At 41.9% G+C, this 19,170-nt stretch overlaps 2 protein-coding genes across 5 annotated transcripts in view; one reads left to right on the top strand and one right to left on the bottom strand.

Moving 5' to 3' along the window:
* RIDA (reactive intermediate imine deaminase A homolog) overlaps positions 1 to 19,170 on the bottom strand; it is a 319,353-nt gene that overhangs the window by 6,078 nt on the left and 294,105 nt on the right. Inside the window, exons 2-3 of one of the 2 annotated variants that reach the window (XM_050801215.1) lie at positions 10,226 to 10,365; positions 382 to 487 (exon numbers count right to left, since the gene is read on the bottom strand). In XM_050801215.1, the coding sequence (XP_050657172.1) occupies positions 382 to 487; positions 10,226 to 10,290 (171 nt within the window). In that variant the 5' untranslated portion in view covers positions 10,291 to 10,365. Of the gene's footprint in view, positions 1 to 381; positions 488 to 10,225; positions 10,411 to 19,170 lie in introns of those variants that run through there. The other variant, XM_050801214.1, reaches the window with a different exon arrangement.
* The window catches only part of POP1 (POP1 homolog, ribonuclease P/MRP subunit), a 43,424-nt gene continuing 34,740 nt past the window's right edge, over positions 10,487 to 19,170 (top strand). The window contains exons 1-2 of one of the 3 annotated variants that reach the window (XM_050801196.1): positions 10,487 to 10,584; positions 17,468 to 17,611. In XM_050801196.1, coding sequence (XP_050657153.1) covers positions 17,470 to 17,611 — 142 coding nt within the window. In that variant the 5' untranslated portion in view covers positions 10,487 to 10,584; positions 17,468 to 17,469. Of the gene's footprint in view, positions 10,619 to 17,467; positions 17,612 to 19,170 lie in introns of all 3 variants that reach the window. The other 2 variants (XM_050801198.1, XM_050801197.1) reach the window with 2 other exon arrangements.

The following is a 19,170-nucleotide window of genomic DNA, read 5'->3' as shown; positions in this document are numbered from 1 at the left end:
TTTTAAAAATGTTGACTTTTTACTTCTGTGGTGGTAAATTTTTTTTTTTTTTTTTTTGAAGAGGGGCAGGTCAGTGGCCCTGAAAAGAAAATTTCCCAGTCCATTTGGAAGTGGCAGCATGTCATCTGACGTCAATGATTCAGGTTTAAGGTCACTTTAGTGTTAAGGAGGTAGAATCTCTCTTTTGGTTGTTAGATGATTCATGATCCATCAAATTTCCAACTCTTAGATCGAAAACTACGTTAAATCAAGCAGTAAGTAGTTTAAAAAAACATTTATCTGTTAATCTCTATAAAACAAATCAGGGAAGTGGATTCTTAATACTCTCCAACCTTAAAAAGGTAGAAGAAAAGGAAACTTCAAATGTGGAAAATGACTTACTTGTTTAGCTTCTTCTGCTACCCCTCCTGACACAAGCTGTCCACTTGAAGGGTCCATGCCTATCTGTCCTGAAATGTAAATGGTCCTGTCGACTAACACAGCTTGACTGCAATAAACAGAAAGCTAGTGTATTTATATAAGTATAAAACATAAAATTCAATGCTAGAAGACTTTTTTGATAGGACAGAGAAGTACAAATGATTAAAAAAAAAAAAGATACATTGGACTTCACGAAAATTAAAAACTTTTATTTACCAAAGGTATCTTTTTTTTTTTTTTTGAGACGGAGTCTTGCTCTGTCGTCCAGGCTTGAGTGCAGTGGCACGATCTCGGCTCACCATAAGCTCTGCCTCCTGGGTTCATGCCATTCTCCTGCCTCAACCTCCCAAGTAGCTGGGACTACAGGCGCCCGCCACCACGCCTGGCTAATTTTTTTTGTAGTTTTAGTAGAAACAGGGTTTCACTGTGTTAGCCAGGATGGTCTTGATCTCCTGACCTTGTGATCCGCCCGCCTCGGCCTCCCAAAGTGCTGGGATTACAGGTGTGAGCCACCGCGCCCGGCCTATCAAAGATACCTTTAAGAAAATGAACCGGCCGGGCGCGGTGGCTCAAGCCTGTAATCCCAGCACTTTGGGAGGCCGAGACGGCCGGATCACGAGCTCAGGAGATCGAGACCATCCTGGCTAACACGGTGAAACCCCGTCTCTACTAAAAATACAAAAAAAAACTAGCCGGGCGAGGTGGCGGGCGCCTGTAGTCCCAGCTACTCGGGAGGCTGAGGCAGGAGAATGGCATAAACCTGGGAGGCGGAGCTTGCAGTGAGCTGAGATCCGGCCACTGTACTCCAACCTGGGCGGCAGAGCGAGACTCCGTCTCAAAAAAAAAAAAAAAAAAAAAAAAAAAAAAAAAAAAAATGAAAAGGGGCTGGGTGCTGTAATCCTAGTGCTTTGGGAGGGTGAAGCAGGAGGATTGCTTGGGACCAGGAGTTTGCGACCAGCCTGGGCAACCACTCAGTCTCTACAAAAAACAATGAAAAACAGCCGAGTATGGTGACGCACACCCGTGGTCCCAGCTACTCAGGAGGTTAGGGTGATTGAATTGCATAAGTCCAGGAGTTGAAGGCTGCAGTGAGCCATGTGTATATCACTGCGCTCCAGCCTCAGTTGGCACTGGGTAACAGACAGAGACCCAAAATAAAAAAAGGGGTTGGGGGAAGAAAAAGCAAGTGATAGATTGGGAGAAAAATATTTGCAAAACATATACCTAATAAAGTACCTATATCCAGAATATAAGAAGAACTCTTATAAGTCAATAATGTGAAGACAACCCAATGAAATATGAGCAAATGATACTTTACAAAAGAAAACATACAAAGAGTTAGAGTACATTAAATTTGCTCAACATTATTAGTCATTGGAGAAATGCAAAGCAAAACCACACACTAAGACATCACTGATAAAACAAGCATTGGCAATGATGGGGAGCAACCCTCATACACTGTTGGTAGGAATGCAAAATGGTACAGCCACTTTAGAAAATAGTTTGGCAGTTTCTTTAAAAATTTAAACATATATTTGACATACAACTCAGCAAACTCTTCTTTCAGAGACAGGGTTTTGCTCTGTCACCCAGGCTGGAGTGCAGTGGTAGGATGGTGGCTCACTGAAGCCTTGACTTCCCAGGCCCAAGCGATCCTCCCATCTCCCATCTCAGCCTCCCAAGTAGCTGGGACTAAAGGTGTGCACCACCATGCCCGGCTAATTTTTTATTTTATTTTTTATTTATTTTGCTTTTTTGTAGAGATGAGGTCTTGCTGTGTTGCCTAGGCTTGTCTCAAACTCCTGGACACAAGTGATCCTCCTGCCTTGGCCTCCTAAAATGCTGGGATTACAGGCTTGAGCCTCAACTCAGCAATTTCTTTCCTAGGCAACTATCAAAGAGAAATGAAAACGTATGTCCAAAGACTTTATGTGAATGTTCAGAATAGCATTATTTATAGCAAAAATGGAAGATGCACACACACGCACCCACTGATAGATCCAACAAAGGACTATATATTGTCTTATTTCACTTAAATGAAACCTTAGAAAGGACAATAGCAACAGCAGATGATTAACTGTTGTCTGGGGCCAGGGGTGATCATAAATGGGTACAAGGGAATTTTTTGGGAGTGATGGAAATGTTCTAAAATTTGACTATTATAGTGGATGCCTGATTCTATACATTTACCAAAACTCATGGAACACTACGTGAGTAACTTAATTAAAATGGGTAACTTGTTGTTTTGAGGTGGAGTCTCACTCTGTCACCCAGGCTGGAGTGCAGTGGTACAATCTTGGCTCACTGCAACCTCCGCCTCCGTGTTCAAACAATTCTCCTGCCTCAGCCTCCCAAGTAGCTGGGATTACAGGCGTGAGCCACCACGCCCAGCTAATTTTTGCATTTGTAGTAGAGATGGGGTTTTGCCATGTTGGCCAGGCTGGTCTTGAACTCCTGACCTCAGGTGATCCACCCACCTCGGCCTCCCAAAGTGCTGGGATTACAGTTGTGGGCCACCACACCCAGCCATTAAAATGGGTAACTTTTATAAGTAACTTATACCTCAATATAGCTGTAAAGCAAAAAAATGCAATTTCAAGAGCACTTTTAAAAACATAAGTAGTCATGGGGGCAGTTTCCCCCATGCTGTTCTCGTGATAGTGAGTTCTCACGTGATCTAACAGTTTTATAAGTGTCTGACAGTTCCTCCTACACACGCACACTCTCTCTTGCCTGCCATCATATATGATGTGCCTCTCCCCCTTCCGCCATTATTGTAAGTTTCTTGAGGTCTCCCCAGCCATGCGGAACGGTGAGTCAATTAAGCCTCTTTTCTTTATAAATACTTGGGTTGTATCTTTATAGCAGTGTGAAAACGAACTAATACAACTTCATTTCTGCAAAGTGCTTACTTCTGTAACTAACTTTTTCTGTTATGAAGATGTTAAATTTCAGAAGTAGGATAAAATCACAGGAAAAAGAATACAATACATTGATACCTGAAAAAAGCCAAACAAGTCCACTTTTTACAGGAATCATATTAGTTTTGGGATGAAGAAAGCCTGTCTGTTTTTTTAAGATGTTGAAGAAAGAAACCTTAATGTAATTTTAATTTAAAAGTGAAATGTGGTAGGGCATGGTGCCTCATACCTATAATCCCAGCACTTTGGGAGGCTGAGGCGGGCAGATCACTTGAGGTCAGGAGTTCAAGGCCAGCCTTGCCAACATGGGGAAATCCTGTCTCTATTAAAAAACACAAAACTTAGCCAGTGGTGGTGCACACCTGTAATTCCAGCTACTTGGGAGGCTGAGGCATGAGAATCACTTGAACCTGGGAGGTGGAGGTTGTAGTCAGCCAAGATTGCATTACTACACTCCAGCCTGGGCGACAGAGGAAGACTCTGTATCAAAAAAAAAAAAAAAAAAAAAAAAAAGTGAAATTTGTTTTAAAATTTCCATGCTTATTTATAAATTTAAGATAGTCTCATTTCAATCCTCTTCTTTTAGTTCCCTATTCTTCCATTTTCCAACATGCTCCAAACTTTCCTCTTTTATTTCATGAAGTTTTCCCTGGTCTTCTTGACCACATCTTTTGTTTTCCTTTATAATTTATTTTTGAATAGGAGTTCATATGGTTCAAAAATCCAGAAAATATACAAAGAATTGCAGTGAAAAGTCTTTCATTCTTGTTCCCTATTTGCTCAGTTCCCAGCCCAGAACCATTGTTCTTCTTTAGGTATTCATCCAGTCTCTTTAATGAACAGAAAACCAAAACAAATATATATTTTCTCTTTTCTTTTACATAAAATAATGGTATATTAAACGTTCTTGTACACTTTGTTTTTTTCACTCAACGGAATATCATGAAGATCTTTCCATAAGTATATGTAGAGTGCTTCCTCATTTTTTGAAACAGCTATGTATGTTTTACAATATGGATATACTTTATTTAATTAGTCACCATTACTTCCAATATTTTGTTATAAATAAAACTACACTAAACACACACACACACACACACACACACACTTTCCCTAAGTAACTAAGCTTTTCTTTCTCCTGGATCCCAGGAGTGCTCTGGTTGTATCTTCCTTATACTATGTACAGGATCCTGCCTTGTGTTGTAACTCATCCTGTTATTATCCTATCTCCCAAGGTATCTTAGACTCTAAACTCCTTGAGTTTGGGGTAATGTCTTACCATGTCTCTGTAGCTCTGTAGGGTGTAGGTGATTCTTTGCATACAGTAGGCACACTATAACTACTTGCTGATGTTTTGCTCTTTAACCACTTAGTAGCATAAACAATTTTGGTTGTCAGTGAATGTCTTTTCAGCAGGACCTGTCGACTTACAGCAAATGCTTTGGAGAGAGCTAAGGAGGTATGTTTAAACTTGGTAACATGATTCAGAAAGTCTAGAAAGTTTTCTCAGCTATCTGGCTTTCACACTGGTCCACAAATAGATAACTACTGAGTTTGTTAATTTGTAATCTTTTCTCGGGTTAAATAATACCATCAGTAACACTGTTTTTTATTAACTGTCCTGTGTAGAATTAGGCCGTCTGCCCTAGGTCCTGTGCAAAGTGCCTTCAGCTTTCCCCATATCTGAAACACACTTTAAGACCAAATGCATTATTATTTATCAGAAACTTCACGGTAGTAAAAAGAAACTCTTTTATTTTCAAAATATAAAAAGTAAGCACTGGAGCTGAGTCCATCTGAGCTATGTGAGTTATCTCTTATAGATCTAAAGAGGTTTGTTCATAAGAATAATTGTCTAGTTGACACTTTCTGAGCATAAGAATCCTACTATCCAAAGACATGTGGTTGGACTTCAGAAAATTTAAAAGTGCATTGTTCTACTTCCAGGTTAAAGGGTAATCACACTTTCAAAAGCGTTCTAATAATTCTCACATCATAGTCTATGCCACACGGGCTACTGCTTCAAAAATTTATTATTATGAGGACGGTGTGCAATATGCGCCATGCAAAGCAATGCAATGTTGAAATCTTTCAAGGTTCTGTCTGGAAGTATTCCTGAAATGTGCAGAGTTGATTGGCTAATTAATGACAACACCCCATCCATTCCAATGCCAGAGACTGAAAGTTCAACACATTTGAATTCTTCCTGGAGAGGACCCAGGATTCTCAAAAAGTGTACTCACTATGCACTTCATGCACAAAAACTCGTTTCCAAAAGGTTCCTAAAACATGTCCAATTAACTTTATCAGAATATAAGTAGTTAGTTGGAGTTTGTTTTTTTCTTAAACATTAACTATTGAAAATAAGCACGATTTCTAGTCACCTAGTGCACAAGAGGCACAATGTCCTGGAAGTCTCCACACCACGAAGCTGGTTGGTGGCTTTTTTTTCTTGTCATATTGGCACATTCATACGATGATTCCCTTCCTTTTTGCTTTCAGCTTTATAAAGACAGTTGACTCCCACTCACCTTCAAGTCAACCAGGAACATTACTGTTATGCTTTCCTTCTTGAACAAAGTCCACAGAGTATCTCTAAATAGGTCAAGGAAGGGGTATACTCTTTAGCAGGCTCCAGGACAAAGTGTCTCTAATAATCACTTTGATTTGGTTGTGTCCCTCTTGTTTGAAGGTAAAAGTGTTTTTTTAAAATGCTATTACTGTGTGATTGAGAGAAAGACATTAGGGCAGAAGGAGAAAAAAGATTACAAATTTTCACTTACAATATCCCCTAACTATTCTCACTCTTTTAACCTCCAAATTTCTATCGGAATTACTATCAGAATTATCTTCTTAAAAGATCTGATCATGTTCCACCCTGTTTAAAAACATTTAGCGCAATGTGGTGAAACCCCAGCTCTACAAAAAATACAAAAATTATCCGGGCATGGTGGCTTGGGCCTGTAGTCCCAGCTACTTCGGAAGCTGAGGTGGGAGAATGGCTTGAGCTCAGGAGGTTGAGGCGACAATAAGCCATGATCCTGGCTCCAGCCTGGGTAACAGAGCGAGACACTGTCTCAACACACACACATACAAACACACAACCACAACAAAAAAACACATTTGATTGTTCCTCATTATATACAAAATAAAATTTATATTCTTCCATTTAGTATTGGAAACCACCACAACCTGTATCTTGCTAAAATCTCCTTTTTTTTTTTTTTTAGACAGAGTCTCGCTCTGTAGCCCAGGCTGGAGTGCAGTGACGCGACCTCGGCTAACCACAACCTCTGCCTTCCAGGTTCAAGCAATTCTCTGCCTCAGCCTCCCGAGTAGCTGGGATTACAGGCATACACCACCATGCCCAGCTAATTTTTTTTTTTTTTTTGTATTTTTAGTAGAGATGGGGTTTCACCATCTTGGCCAGGCTGGTCTTGAACTCCTGACCATGTGATACACCCACCTCTGCCTCCCAAAGTGCTGGGATTACAGTCGTGAGCCACTGCGCCCGGCCAAAATCTAATTTTTATTGGTCACTTTTATTTAATTCCCACAATAATCTTATCAAGTGGTATTATTTATGCCCATTTAGAAGACAAAGAAGCAAACTAAGAGAGGTTAAGTCACTCTGCAAGGTTATATAATTAAAAAGAGGCAAAACAAAAATTCAAATCCAAATTCCAACTCTTAATCAGTATTCTCAAAGGAGTCAGTAATACACAGTGAAACACAGTAAGAAAATGACTCCTTTTCCAATTTTTTTTCAATCTACACCAGGGACAACAAAGTAAATGATTAAGACTAGGCTCTAGTACCCATTTCCTAAATTCAAATTTTGTTACATCACTTTTTAGTGGTGTAACTTTTGGCAAATTATTTAATTTTGCACACATCAGTTTCTTCATCCGAAAAATGGGGACTATAATACAACCATGCATATAAATCACTTAGAACCATGCCTGGTGCTGACCAGGCGTGGTGGCTGACACCTGTAATCCCAGAACTTTGGGAAGCCGATGTAGGTGGATCACTTTAGGTCAGGAGTTCAATACCAGCCTGACCAACACAGTGAAACCCTATCTCTACTAAAAATACAAAAATTATCCGAGCGTGGTGGCACATGCCTATAATCCCAGCTACTTGGGAGGCTGAGACATGAGAATCACTGGAATCTGTGGGGTGGAGGTTGCAGTGAGCCGAGATTGTGCCACTGCACTCTAGCCTGAGCAACAGAGCGAGACTCTGTCTCAAAAAAAAAAAAAAAAAAAAAAAAAAAAGTGCCCGATGCTGCTGAGTAAGCATCAGTAAATGTTAGCAATGATGATTCTACCCCATTTGATTACATCAAGGAGAAAAAAATCATCTTTAGAAAACAAATTAAAACATCAATTGAAAGTTTTTAATTAAACGTTTTTTTTAAAAATAGAGATGGGGTCTCACTATGTTGCCCAGGCTGGTCTTGAACTCCTGACCTCAAGCAGTCCTCTCACCTTGGCCTCCCACAGTGCTGGGATTACAGGCGTGAGACACAGTACCAGCCTAAAGAAACCTCACTCTTAACAAAGAGAGAGCAGGCCTCAGATTTTGAACCAACTGTAATGTCTAGTCCAGCTAAAATTTAATAACACCTTTTTTAAAATTGAGTTTATTTTTTACTATTACTTTCTATTGAAATGTTTTCTATTTTGTGTACTGTTGTAAAGTTTCCCTTTTCAATTAACTTGTTAAATAAAATGAAGTGAGCCATCTCAAAGAAATAGGTTAAGTAAATTATAAGTGATATACAGATTTGGCAAACAAACAAAAAAGATAGAAGTAGCACTTGAATTATGAAAACTTTCTCCCCAAAATCTTTATACCATGCATTCTTCTACCTCCATGCCCTCACTCAAGCCATTCCCTTTACCTGACTTCTACCTCCACGCCCTTCACTCAATGACTTCCTGTTGAAATCCTTAATAAATTAATTTAAAAATCAAACTTCACAACACTATTATAAATGACAAAACCAACCTTCAAAACCAAAGGACTACCTCTCACAAGTAACCTTCCTAAATATTCTCTTTCCTCTTCCACCCCAAGTTAAAATCAATATGTCTTTTTTCTGCTTTACTCCCTACCCCACTTGCCCTCTCACTCCCACTGCATTTTATTTCCAAGTTTTCTATAATAATTCCTGTTCTGCCACATCTCAGTGCCTTTTCTCACAGCAGTAGGTTTAAAGGAGGGAGCTAGGGCTTGACTTCAAATCAAAATGTCACTTGTAGACTCTCTGACCTTGACTTTGAGCTTCAGTTTTCTTTTTGTAAAATGGGGATGGGACTTAAGAGAAGGTGGTTGTCATGGTGCCTGGCATAGAGCATGTGCTAAATTAAAATGTTCATTTTTCTTTTCCCCATATATATTAATGTTTTTCACACTAGGTTGTCTTTATACATTTTTGTACTCCTAAGTGCTTGGCATATAGTAGGCATTCAATGCACATCTATAAGAGTTTCAGCTGTAGAAGTTTTCCCACTTTGGTTCTTTAACAGTGAGCAGATACTATAAACTGTATTTTAAATAGAAAAAAATTGAAAAAGGGTTGCGAAGTATACTTTAGTGAAGAATTAAAAATAAACAAAAAATTATCTTTGAAAAAGAAAGTAGCCAACAATGCATATGATAAGATCCAATAGTTTTAAAGCTGAGACATTTTAAGAATATGAAGCTTAAAAATAAAATTAACTTGTCCATTTAAAAGCACTTCTGACAAGTGGAAACAAAAGCACAAGTGGAAACAAACACAGGTTAGACTTTCTGGCCAGTATACATATATTTAGCTAGAGTATGTTGGCACAGTCTTAGAAAATAATGTTTGCTACGATTTGTATTTAGTAGTGGGAAATAAGAATGGGCAATGAATTGATAAACATTACAATGCATTTCCATATGTTGTAGAAACCAGTGGCTTGCGTAGATGTGCAGGGATTTGCTAAGCATTTCTGTTAAAGGAACTCAGCTCTCCACAGAAGAGACAACCACATCTGTTGACAGGGCTCTTCTCAATTGAGAGAGGGCTCTGTTTCCTCTTCCACCCCAAGTTAAAATCAATTTGTCTTTTTTCTCCTTTACTGCCTACCCTACTTGCCCTCTCACTCCCATTGCATTTTATTTCCAAGTTTTCTGTAATAATTCCTGTTCTGCCACATTTCAGTGCCTTTTCTCACAGCAGGAGGTTTAAAGGAGGGAGCTGTTGATGGGGTTCTTTTCAATTGAGAGAGGGGTAGACCAAGTATGAAGCTAATGAAAGAAGCTGGTCATAAAGGACCACATGTTTTATGATTAAATTTATAGGAAATGTCCACAATCAGCAAATCCATGAAGATGCAAGTAGATCGTCAGGGGCCGGGGGAGAGGAGAATGCGAAGTGAATGCTAATGGGGATGGGATTTATTTTTGGGGTGATGAAAATGGTTCTGAAGAAAGTGGTGATGGCTGCATAACTGTGAGTATGGTCAAAATCACTGAATTGTACATGCTAAAGGGGGTGAATCTTATGGTACGTGAATTATATCTCAATAAAGCTGTTACCAAGAAAACAAAAACTACCCCCTTCCCCCAAAAAACACAGCGTCTGAAGACTTCTAACCGGGGAGAGCTGTCTGGCAGGCTGGGCTCCGCAGCGAGGCAGCCCCAGAACGAGCAAAGTCCCGTGGAGTGCAGGCTCCCGGTCCCATCGTGGCTCCCAACTCTCTGTGGGTCTTTGGGTGAGTTGCCCCTTTCCAGGCTCAATTTCCTCGCGTGTTCGCTGGGCCTCTGACCCGGAGGGACCCCAACCGGGCCCGAATCCCCGAACCCATACGCCCCGGGTCCGTCACTGCTCCCACCAGCCTCGTTACCTGTAGGGTCCTATGGCCCCTGGAGCTTTCGCGGTGCTGATCACCCTTCTGATCAAGGACGACATGGCTAAGTCTTCCCTCTTGCAGCCCCTTCAGGAGAAGAAGCCCCAGCACCAGCCCTGCTCGCTTCTGGTGCGACTGACCAACCCTAGCAGCGCCTCTGCCGGACAGCGCCTGCTGGGGGCGGGCTCGCGCGTCATTCTGGGAATTGTAGTTTCGGCGACGCTCCAGGCCACGTGGAGGAAGCGCCTGGTCTGGCGCATGCGCTCTCCAGCGCGCTCGCCAGGCGCTTTGGCTCGGTGGGGACTGTCGCGGAGGCTTGTCATTCTGACCCGGGAAGTCCTCAGAGCGTCTGGCAGGTTGGTCGTGAGGGGCTCGTGCCTTCCAGAGGCTGTGAGTGTCGGGGGGACTGTTTGTGGTGGTCCCCCGCCCGGCGCCCGTCTCCGCTTTTCATCTTTTCTCCCTCAGACTCCTCTGACCTCTTCTTTCCTTGCTGCCTATGCCCGGGGCCCCTCTTCCTAGTGTCGCATCTCCTTCGGCCCCTGCGCTCGAGCCCCCTACGTCAGTCATTTCCCTTCATTGCCCCGCCGGGCGGAGGCCGTCCTGGGATGGATTTGCATCCCCTGTTCTGCAACCCCAAAGGACTAAGATGGGTCATTCAGGCGACCACGCTGGGATCTGGGCGTTGGTCCTCCCGTGTTCGCTTTCCTGCTCCTCCCGTGTTCCCTTCTCTAGGGTGCTCCTCGGGCTTTACAAGGTCACTATCTGAACAGAGCTCTAGTGATTGGGGTATCATTTCAGAAAGAAAGATAGTGATCTGGAATGGCCCAGATCCCTTATGAGTATTCTGCTGTGTCAGAAGGGATGGTACTTGGCTAAATATTTCTTATCCTGTTAATATTTGCATTGTAAGTACGCTTCGTTTCTTCATTTATGCGGGCACTCACAAATATATAATGAGTCCCTACTTGGTGTAAGGCACTCTGCTAGATGCTAGGAATGCAACAGTTAAAAAAAAAAAAAAAGTAAAATCTCTGCTTTCCCTGCTTCTTAAAGATAATATAAGAAAATCTCCTTTATTCCCTTTCATTTTGTCCTACATACTGCTTAGGTTTTGGCCTTCCTACTTCTGGCTCAGGAACCCTCTGATCTTTTTCACTGGTTTGGGGCCTGGAATAAAAGACCTTCCAATCTGGCTTCCCCTTGCCTATTCAAGTTTCATTGTCATCTACTCCCTCTTCCCACTAGCGTCCTCCTGTATTCACACAGTAGATTCCTGAATACTCTTTCTTCCTCATCTATGCAAATTCCAGCTAACTGAAAGCCTCTTTTCTCTTTGATTTTTCCTATCAATTCACATATTTTTTCTTTTTCTTCTTTCCTTCCTTTCCTTTTCTTTTTCTTTCTTTTCTTTCTTTCAAGACAGGATCTCACTCTGTCACCCCGGCTGGAGTGCAGTGGCATGATCTTGGCTCACTGAAACCTTAAGCTCCTGGGCTGAAGTGATCCTTCAGCCTAAGCATCTCAAGTAGTTGGGATTACAGGTGCACGCTGGCTAATTTTTGTATTTTCTGTGGAGACAGGGCTTCTTCATGTTGGCCAGGCTGGTCTCCAACTCCTGGGCTCAAGCAATTCTCCTGCCTCAGTCTCCCAAAGTGCAGTGTAACCATCATGCCCAGCCACATTTTTTTTTCTTTCCCTTCTCCTGTTTCCTATTGTGCTGTACCGCATAATTTAGTATTTTATTATATAAGGTCCTATTTTCTAATTGTTACGTGTTTCAAGAATAGTGGATTGGAGAGGGAAGGGGCAGAAAGAAAAAAGAAGAATAGTGGATAGAGTCAGACTGCCTGGTTTGAATCTCAGCACAGTCACAAGCTTAGTAGCCTTGGGCTGGTATATAGCATCTCTGTGCTTCAATTTCTTCATTTATAAGATGGGAATAATACTAGTGACCACAGAGTTGTGAGAATTAAATGAATAAGTCATGTAGAATAATGCCTGCCACATCAAGTTCTCAATGCTGCCTAAGATGACAAAATTCTTATTCTACTTTGGTATTATACACAGCCTGAAACTATTAGGCACATAGTAGGTGCCCAAAAGTTTGCTAAATTTGATTAAACTAGATAATTAAGAGATGCTTTTTATTTACAAAATAATTCACCATTTAAGTTTTTAAATAAGAAGCTACCTTGGAGCATTACAAATGATTCAACTTGTGTAAAATATTTCTTGTGAAATGAGGTACCTTTATTCTTAAGGCAGATTTTATATCAAGTCTGAATCACCAACTTTTTAGATCTAGAAGAAAATAGACATCATCTAGTTAGTTCCCAGGTTCTCAAACTGGGAACTAACACCAAAGGTTGTGTCTGGCCAATCGGGGATACTAAGCTGTGTCAGAAAATATAACGTATCCATTTTATTTGAAGATTTGGGGAAAATATTTTTATAAAGGCAGCACATATTTAGTGCTTATTAAAGTTTTGACAAAACTGACTTGAAGGTGAAGGTAAGAGTTAAGATTCCTTCTGGAAACTTTTTTTTTTTTTTTTTTTTTTTTTGAGACAGGGTCTTGCTCTGTCACCCAGGCTGGAGTGCAGTAGTGTGATCAAGGCTCACTCACTGCAGCCTTGACCTCCCTGTCTCAGGCCATCTTCCCACTTCAGCCTCCTGAGTAGGTGGGACCACAAGCACATAACCATGCCCAGCTTATTTTTTGATTTTTTTGTAGAGATGAATTCTCACTATGTTGCTCAGGTTGGTTTCTAACTCCTGAGCTCAAGCAATCCTCCCACCTTGGCCTCCCAAAGCGCTGGGATTACAGGTGTGAGCCACCACACCAGACCTCTGGAAACTTTTAAACTAAGTCCTCAGACTTCATAAAGATGCATCCTATATTCATTCCCTTTTGCTGTTAGACCACTGCTAGTTTGATTTACTCATTTTTTAATCTGGACCCAAAGCTCCGGGATGTTCCCAAGGTTATCCTAGGTTGGAGGCAGCACCAACCTTTTCTTGGCCCATTCTGATCCTGAGGGGAGCTGGAGTTCCGATGGTGTTCTTGTCTAGTCTTGCTGGTGAGTTCTGATTCAAGCAGGTAACAGTAGGTTAACTAAGTTGTTTTGTGGAATATTTGGAATGGCTTTTAATGCAGACTGATCTGAATCATGTGCTTCACTAGCCAACCAGTTCTGCAGGACTCCATTTACTTCCTTCATACTGTTTAATTTGAAAAATGTTTTTGCGTGTAGATATAGTTGTCTTTCATTTAGTTGAAATTAGTGGAGTAGACAGTGAAATGGCATCAATCCCTGCTATCTCATTTATTATTTAAGAATAATAGCTACCATAAACTAAGCATTTAGTTAGCATAAAGCCCCATGCTAAGTGAGTTGTGTATATGCATTTTGCAAAGCCAAAACCACATACAGTATGTATATGTTTGTTTATTTTTTAATTTTGAGACAGAGTCTCACTCTATCGCTCAGGCTGGAGTGCCATGGCGTGATCTCAGCTCACCGCAACCTCCAACTCCTGAGTTCAAAGAATTCTCGTGCCTCAGCCTCAGCTGGGATTACAAGCGCATGCCATCACATCTGGCTCATTTTTGTATTTTTTTTTTTTTTGAAATGGAGTCTTGCTCTGTCACCCAGGCTGGAGTGCAGTGGCACGATCTCTCGGATCACTGCAAGCTCCGCCTCCCGGGTTCACGCCATTTTCCTGCCTCAGCCTCCCGAGTAGCTGGGACTACAGGCGCCGGCCACCACACCCGGCTAATTTTTTGTGTTTTTAGTAGAGATGGGGTCTCACCGTGTTAGCCAGGATGGTCTCCATCTTCTGACCTCATGATCCGCCTGCCTCGGCCTCCCAAAGTGTTGGGATTACAGGCGTGAGCCACCGCGCCCGGCCTCATTTTTGTATTTTTTAGTAGAGATGCGGTTTCACTATGTACGCCAGGCTGGTCTTGAACTCCTGGCCTCAAGTGATCCACTCGCCTTGGCCTCCCATAGTGCTGGGATTACAGGCATAAGCCATCCCACCTGGCCTGTATATAATGTTTAATTCTCACAGCAACTTTAGAGGAAGAGGCTGAGGCTGAAAGTGAGAAAGTAATTTTCCTAAGATTATGTAACTAAAAAGTATAAAGAAGGAATTTGAACACACATCTTTCAAACTCTGTAGTGTTGTACGTGAGTGAGTTAGAGAAACGCTACACTGAGATGAAACGCTACACTCTGAGATGAATTTAAAAGTCCTTTAGGCCGGGCGCGGTGGCTCAAGCCTGTAATCCCAGCACTTTGGGAGGCCGAGACGGGCGGATCACGAGGTCAGGAGATCGAGACCATCCTGGCTAACACAATGAAACCCCGTCTCTACTAAAAATACAAAAAAATTAGCCGGGCGAGGTGGCGGGCGCCTGTAGTCCCAGCTACTCGGGAGGCTGAGGCAGGAGAATGGCGTAAACCCGGGAGGCGGAGCTTGCAGTGAGCCGAGATAGCGCCACTGCACTCCAGCCTGGGCGACAGAGCGAGACTCTGTCTCAAAAAAAAAAAAAAAAAAAAAGTCCTTTATTAGCCAGCGACCCAGAAATGGCTAACGCTCAAAATTCTCTCTGCCCCAGGAAGGGGCTTGATTTTCTTTTATCCTTCGGGTTAGGAAGGGGAGGAGGAGCTCAGTTGCAACAATTCTACAGAAGTAAAAACATGTAAAAAAGTTAAAAAGATAAATGGTTATAGAGAAAAAACAGTTTCCAGGTGCAGGGGCTCTAAGTCTTTCCTAAGATGTTTTATATGGGGGCTCCGCCAGACACAAACTCACGGCTTTATGGTGTTATCTTTTGAGCAAAATCCTGGGAACTTCGTACATTGCTTGCTTCAGTACCTTATCAGTTAATTGGACTCTTTGATATGTTGAGAGTCTGCTTACACAAGTTAACTCCTTGAGGAAGCGGGGTGGGTAAGGAGTCCTTGAAGCCTTGTAAATGAAGGAGCCGAAAGGAGTATGTCTGGCTTTCTCAGCTAAGCGAGAGCCTATTCATGTGGCAACAAGGCTAGGTGATTAAGGGAGAGTCTAAAAACAAGGTTAGGTATTACAATAGTGAAAGCCCTTAAACGCTTTACCATATAGGCAAGTCTTAATTTTGTGCGACGTCTTGCATTGGAAAAGGAAGTAAGTGAATGGGGGTAGTTAATTTAGTAGCTCTCAGTGGAAGTGGGCAAATTCTGATGTGACTGGCATTTTGGAAGTTTGTGCAGGTATTTTGGTTGGCATAATTGGGCTAACATTGCCGGCATTTTTTGGGCAGGGACCAGGGATGTTAGACAACCTGCTATGTGCAGAAAAGCCCCGTAGTAGCCCAGTACCTAATTTATATAAAATTATTGGTTACACAGGTTTCCCGCCCGCACCCGCCCCCCCCCCCCCCCCCCCCGAGATGGAGACTTGCTCTGTTGGCCAGCTTGGAGTGCAGTGGTGCGATCTCGGCTCACTGCAACCTCCACCTACCGGGTTCAAGCGATTCTCCTGTCTCAGCCTCCCAAGTAGCTGGGATTACAGGTGCAGGCCACTGCACCCAACTAATTTTTTTTTTTTTTTTTTTTTGAGACGGAGTCTCGCTCTGTTGCCCAGGCTGGAGTGCAGTGGCTCCATCTTGGCTCACTGCAAGCTCCTCCTCCCAGGTTCACGCCATTCTCCTGCCTCAGCCTCCTGAGTAGCTGGGACTACAGGTTCCCGCCATCACGCCTGGCTAATTTCTTTGTATTTTTTTAGTAGAGATGGGGTTTCACCATGTTAGCCAGGATGATATCGATCTCCTGACCTTGTGATCCACCCGCCTCGGCCTCCCAAAGTGCTGGGATTACAGGCGTGATCCACCGCGCCTGGCCCACCCAACTAATTTTAGTATTTCTAATAGAGATGGGGTTTCGCCATGGTGGCCAGGTTGGTCTCGAACTCCTGACCTCAAGTGATCCACCTGCCTCAGCCTCCCTAACTGCTGGGATTACAGGCATGAGCCACCGCACCTGGCCTGGTTACACAGTTTTAATATGCACTGAATATTCCAGTAATGCAGTAAGTCAAAGCAAGTTTGTACTTTTGTTGGCGGGGGGCGGGGGGATACATCACTAAGGAGTGTTCACCAATTTGGAAATTTATGTCATTAGTGGCATTGTTACCTTCTTTTGGAGGCACTAGTACAATGCACCTGTGCTGCTTTGCCTTTGTAGCTGTTGAATTCATGGTAATTCTAGGTATAGGTAGAAGTAAAGACTGGTATTAAAATATTGAACTGCTTTGAGAACTGTTTGGTGAATACCAGCTGCTCTGAGCTGCCCTACCTCCTAGTGTGTCCATGTATAGGGCCCTTCAGATTTCCTACCGTTAGCAATGAAAGAGTTAATCACTGGTGCCTCGGGGTTGGAGGGCTTCCAGGACCATTCTCCAACTTTATGGATTGTGCCAATGCCTGTGCTAGTGCCTATGTGGATGTTGTTATCCCCTGGGTTCAAAATCTATTTCAAAATATCATCTAGTGTAGTTGTGGTGAAATGGTTACATACTGAAATATATATTATTTTATTAAAATTACTTCTTAGGTCTCCTTTTTGTTACATTTAGGGCATCTATTGTAGGCTATGTCTTGATATGTGTCTAATAGGTTATAACATTCATTTCATTTAAAAGTAGAAAACAGCTGCTTCAAACTGAATCAGTAAAAATAGGGGATGTTGAGTTTGAGAGTTGGGAACTGCTGAGTGGTAAATCAGTCGGAGTCCCACTGCTTTTGTCCTTTATCTTGCTTCAAATTGAAATCATTATCTATTGCTTTTGTAAATTAAATATATAGCTGGCCACATCTGAGTAGCAGAAATGAAAGCATCAGTAATCTGTGTTGTTTTTAATAGACTTTCTCCTTTTGGAATAGGGTGTTTTATATTTCATTGATTCGGGTGGCTCTTATTTCATCCAAGAATCAAGATAAAGTATTTGAACTAATTAATTTTTTTATCATCCATAGCAATCTTATCTCATTTTTCATTTTTCTAACAGACTTTATTTGGTATCAACAGTTGTATATGATTTAATTATTTGACAGTGCAAACTGGAATGTACTAATAGGGTCTCTTCCGTCAGTAGACTTATTTTGAATCACATGAATATTTACTCATTAAATTTATTTTTATTTTTAAGTGAAAGTTTCCTTTCCCTGTGTTAAATGTATTACTTTCTTTCCAGAAATGTCTAATGCAAAAGAAAGAAAACACGCCAAGAAAATGAGAAACCAGCCCACCAATGTGACTCTGTCCTCTGGCTTTGTGGCTGACAGAGGTGTAAAGCACCACAGTGGAGGTGAAAAACCTTTCCAAGCTCAAAAACAAGGTAAGATACACAAAATAGACCAGCCATGGTGGCTCACGCCTGTAATCCCAGCACTTTGGGAGGCTGAAGCGGGCGGTTCATGAGGTCAAGATATCAAGACCATCCTGGCCAACATGGTGAAACCCTGGCTCTACTAAAAATACAAAAATTAACTGGGTGTGGTGGCACATGCCTGTAGTCCCAGCTACTCAGGAGGCTGAGGCAGGAGAATTGCTTGAACCCAGGAGGTGGAGGTTACAGTGAGCCGAGATTGTGATACTGCACTCTAGCCTAAAAACAGAGGGAGACTCTGTCTCAAAAAAAAAAAAAAAAAGATACACATGATGCTCTCTCCAATCCCATTTTGATCAAATTGCTTTTGTTAGCTCTTTTGATAGTCATTATCTAAATAGTAAATGAGCTGAATTAAAAACAGATACAGTAGACCCTTATTATTATTTTTCAATTTCCTATTTGCAAGTTTGCCTTCTTGCCAAAGCTTATTTGTAACCCCAATATCAATACCCATGGAGCTTTGCTATCATTTTTGGACATACATAGAGCAGGAAAAATTTGAGTTGCCCTGTGTTTGTGTTCCCAGCCGAGGTTCCCAGCTTTCATGCAGAAATGGCCGGAGGATGGTGGTAGTACAGGGGCAGGGCAGTACAGTGCAAGAAGCTCCAGCTCTCCTGGGGTTTGAATCTCAGCCCTGGGGCAGCCTCATGCAGGTCACTTAGCATTTCTAGACTTCATTTTCTCTTTTGTAAAATAAAGGAAATAGACTCTGCCAGGAGGAGTTGTTTTTAGGATTTAAGATTATAATATGGCCATGGGCAGTGGCTCACACCTGTAATCCCAGCACTCTCGAAGGCTGAGGTGGGCAGATCACCTGAAGTCAGGAGTTCGAGACTAGATTGGCCAACATGGCGAAACCCCGTCTCTACTAAAAATACAAAAATTAGCCATGCATGGTGGTGCATGCCTGTAGTCCCAGCCACTCGGGAGGCTGAGGCAGGAGAATCGCTTGAACCTGGGAGGTGGAGGTTGCAGTGAGCCAAGATCGTGCCATTGCACTCCAGCCTGGGTGACAGAGTGAGACTGTCTCAAAAAAAAAAGAAAAAAAAAAGATTATAATTTACGTGAGATGAAGATATATATGTATCCCCACTAGGAGGAATGGTTTGGTATTCACTGATTCATTGACATAATTTAGTGACTGTATGAAACATAACTACTATAAATAATGAAAATTAGCTATGCATATTTTAGAGCTGGTATATTTTATTTCTACTTTAACATCAGTGATTATTATACTTCTGTATTTCCTAAGAGAAGTGCAGTATAGTCATCATATCTGTATTTCACTGATGTGCTGATTTTAGAACCTTATGAAGGGATAGGAAGATCACAGTTGTTCATTAGGGCAGTGGTAGAAAATGCTAATTTGGGAAGACAGCAAACGCAAGTGGCCAAGAACTTGTTTGGAATGCTTTTAAAAACTGTGCACTGGGTCTGATTAAGTAAACTTTAGAGTCAAGTTCGTAAGGTCTAGATTCAGATCCTACAGTTGATGCCCATCA

Source organism: Macaca thibetana, chromosome 8 (genome assembly GCF_024542745.1).
Source record: "Macaca thibetana thibetana isolate TM-01 chromosome 8, ASM2454274v1, whole genome shotgun sequence".
Classification (NCBI taxonomy): Eukaryota; Metazoa; Chordata; class Mammalia; order Primates; family Cercopithecidae; genus Macaca; species Macaca thibetana.
The sequence above is the reverse complement of the archived record's forward strand: the minus strand, read 5'-3'. Positions and strand labels throughout refer to the sequence as shown.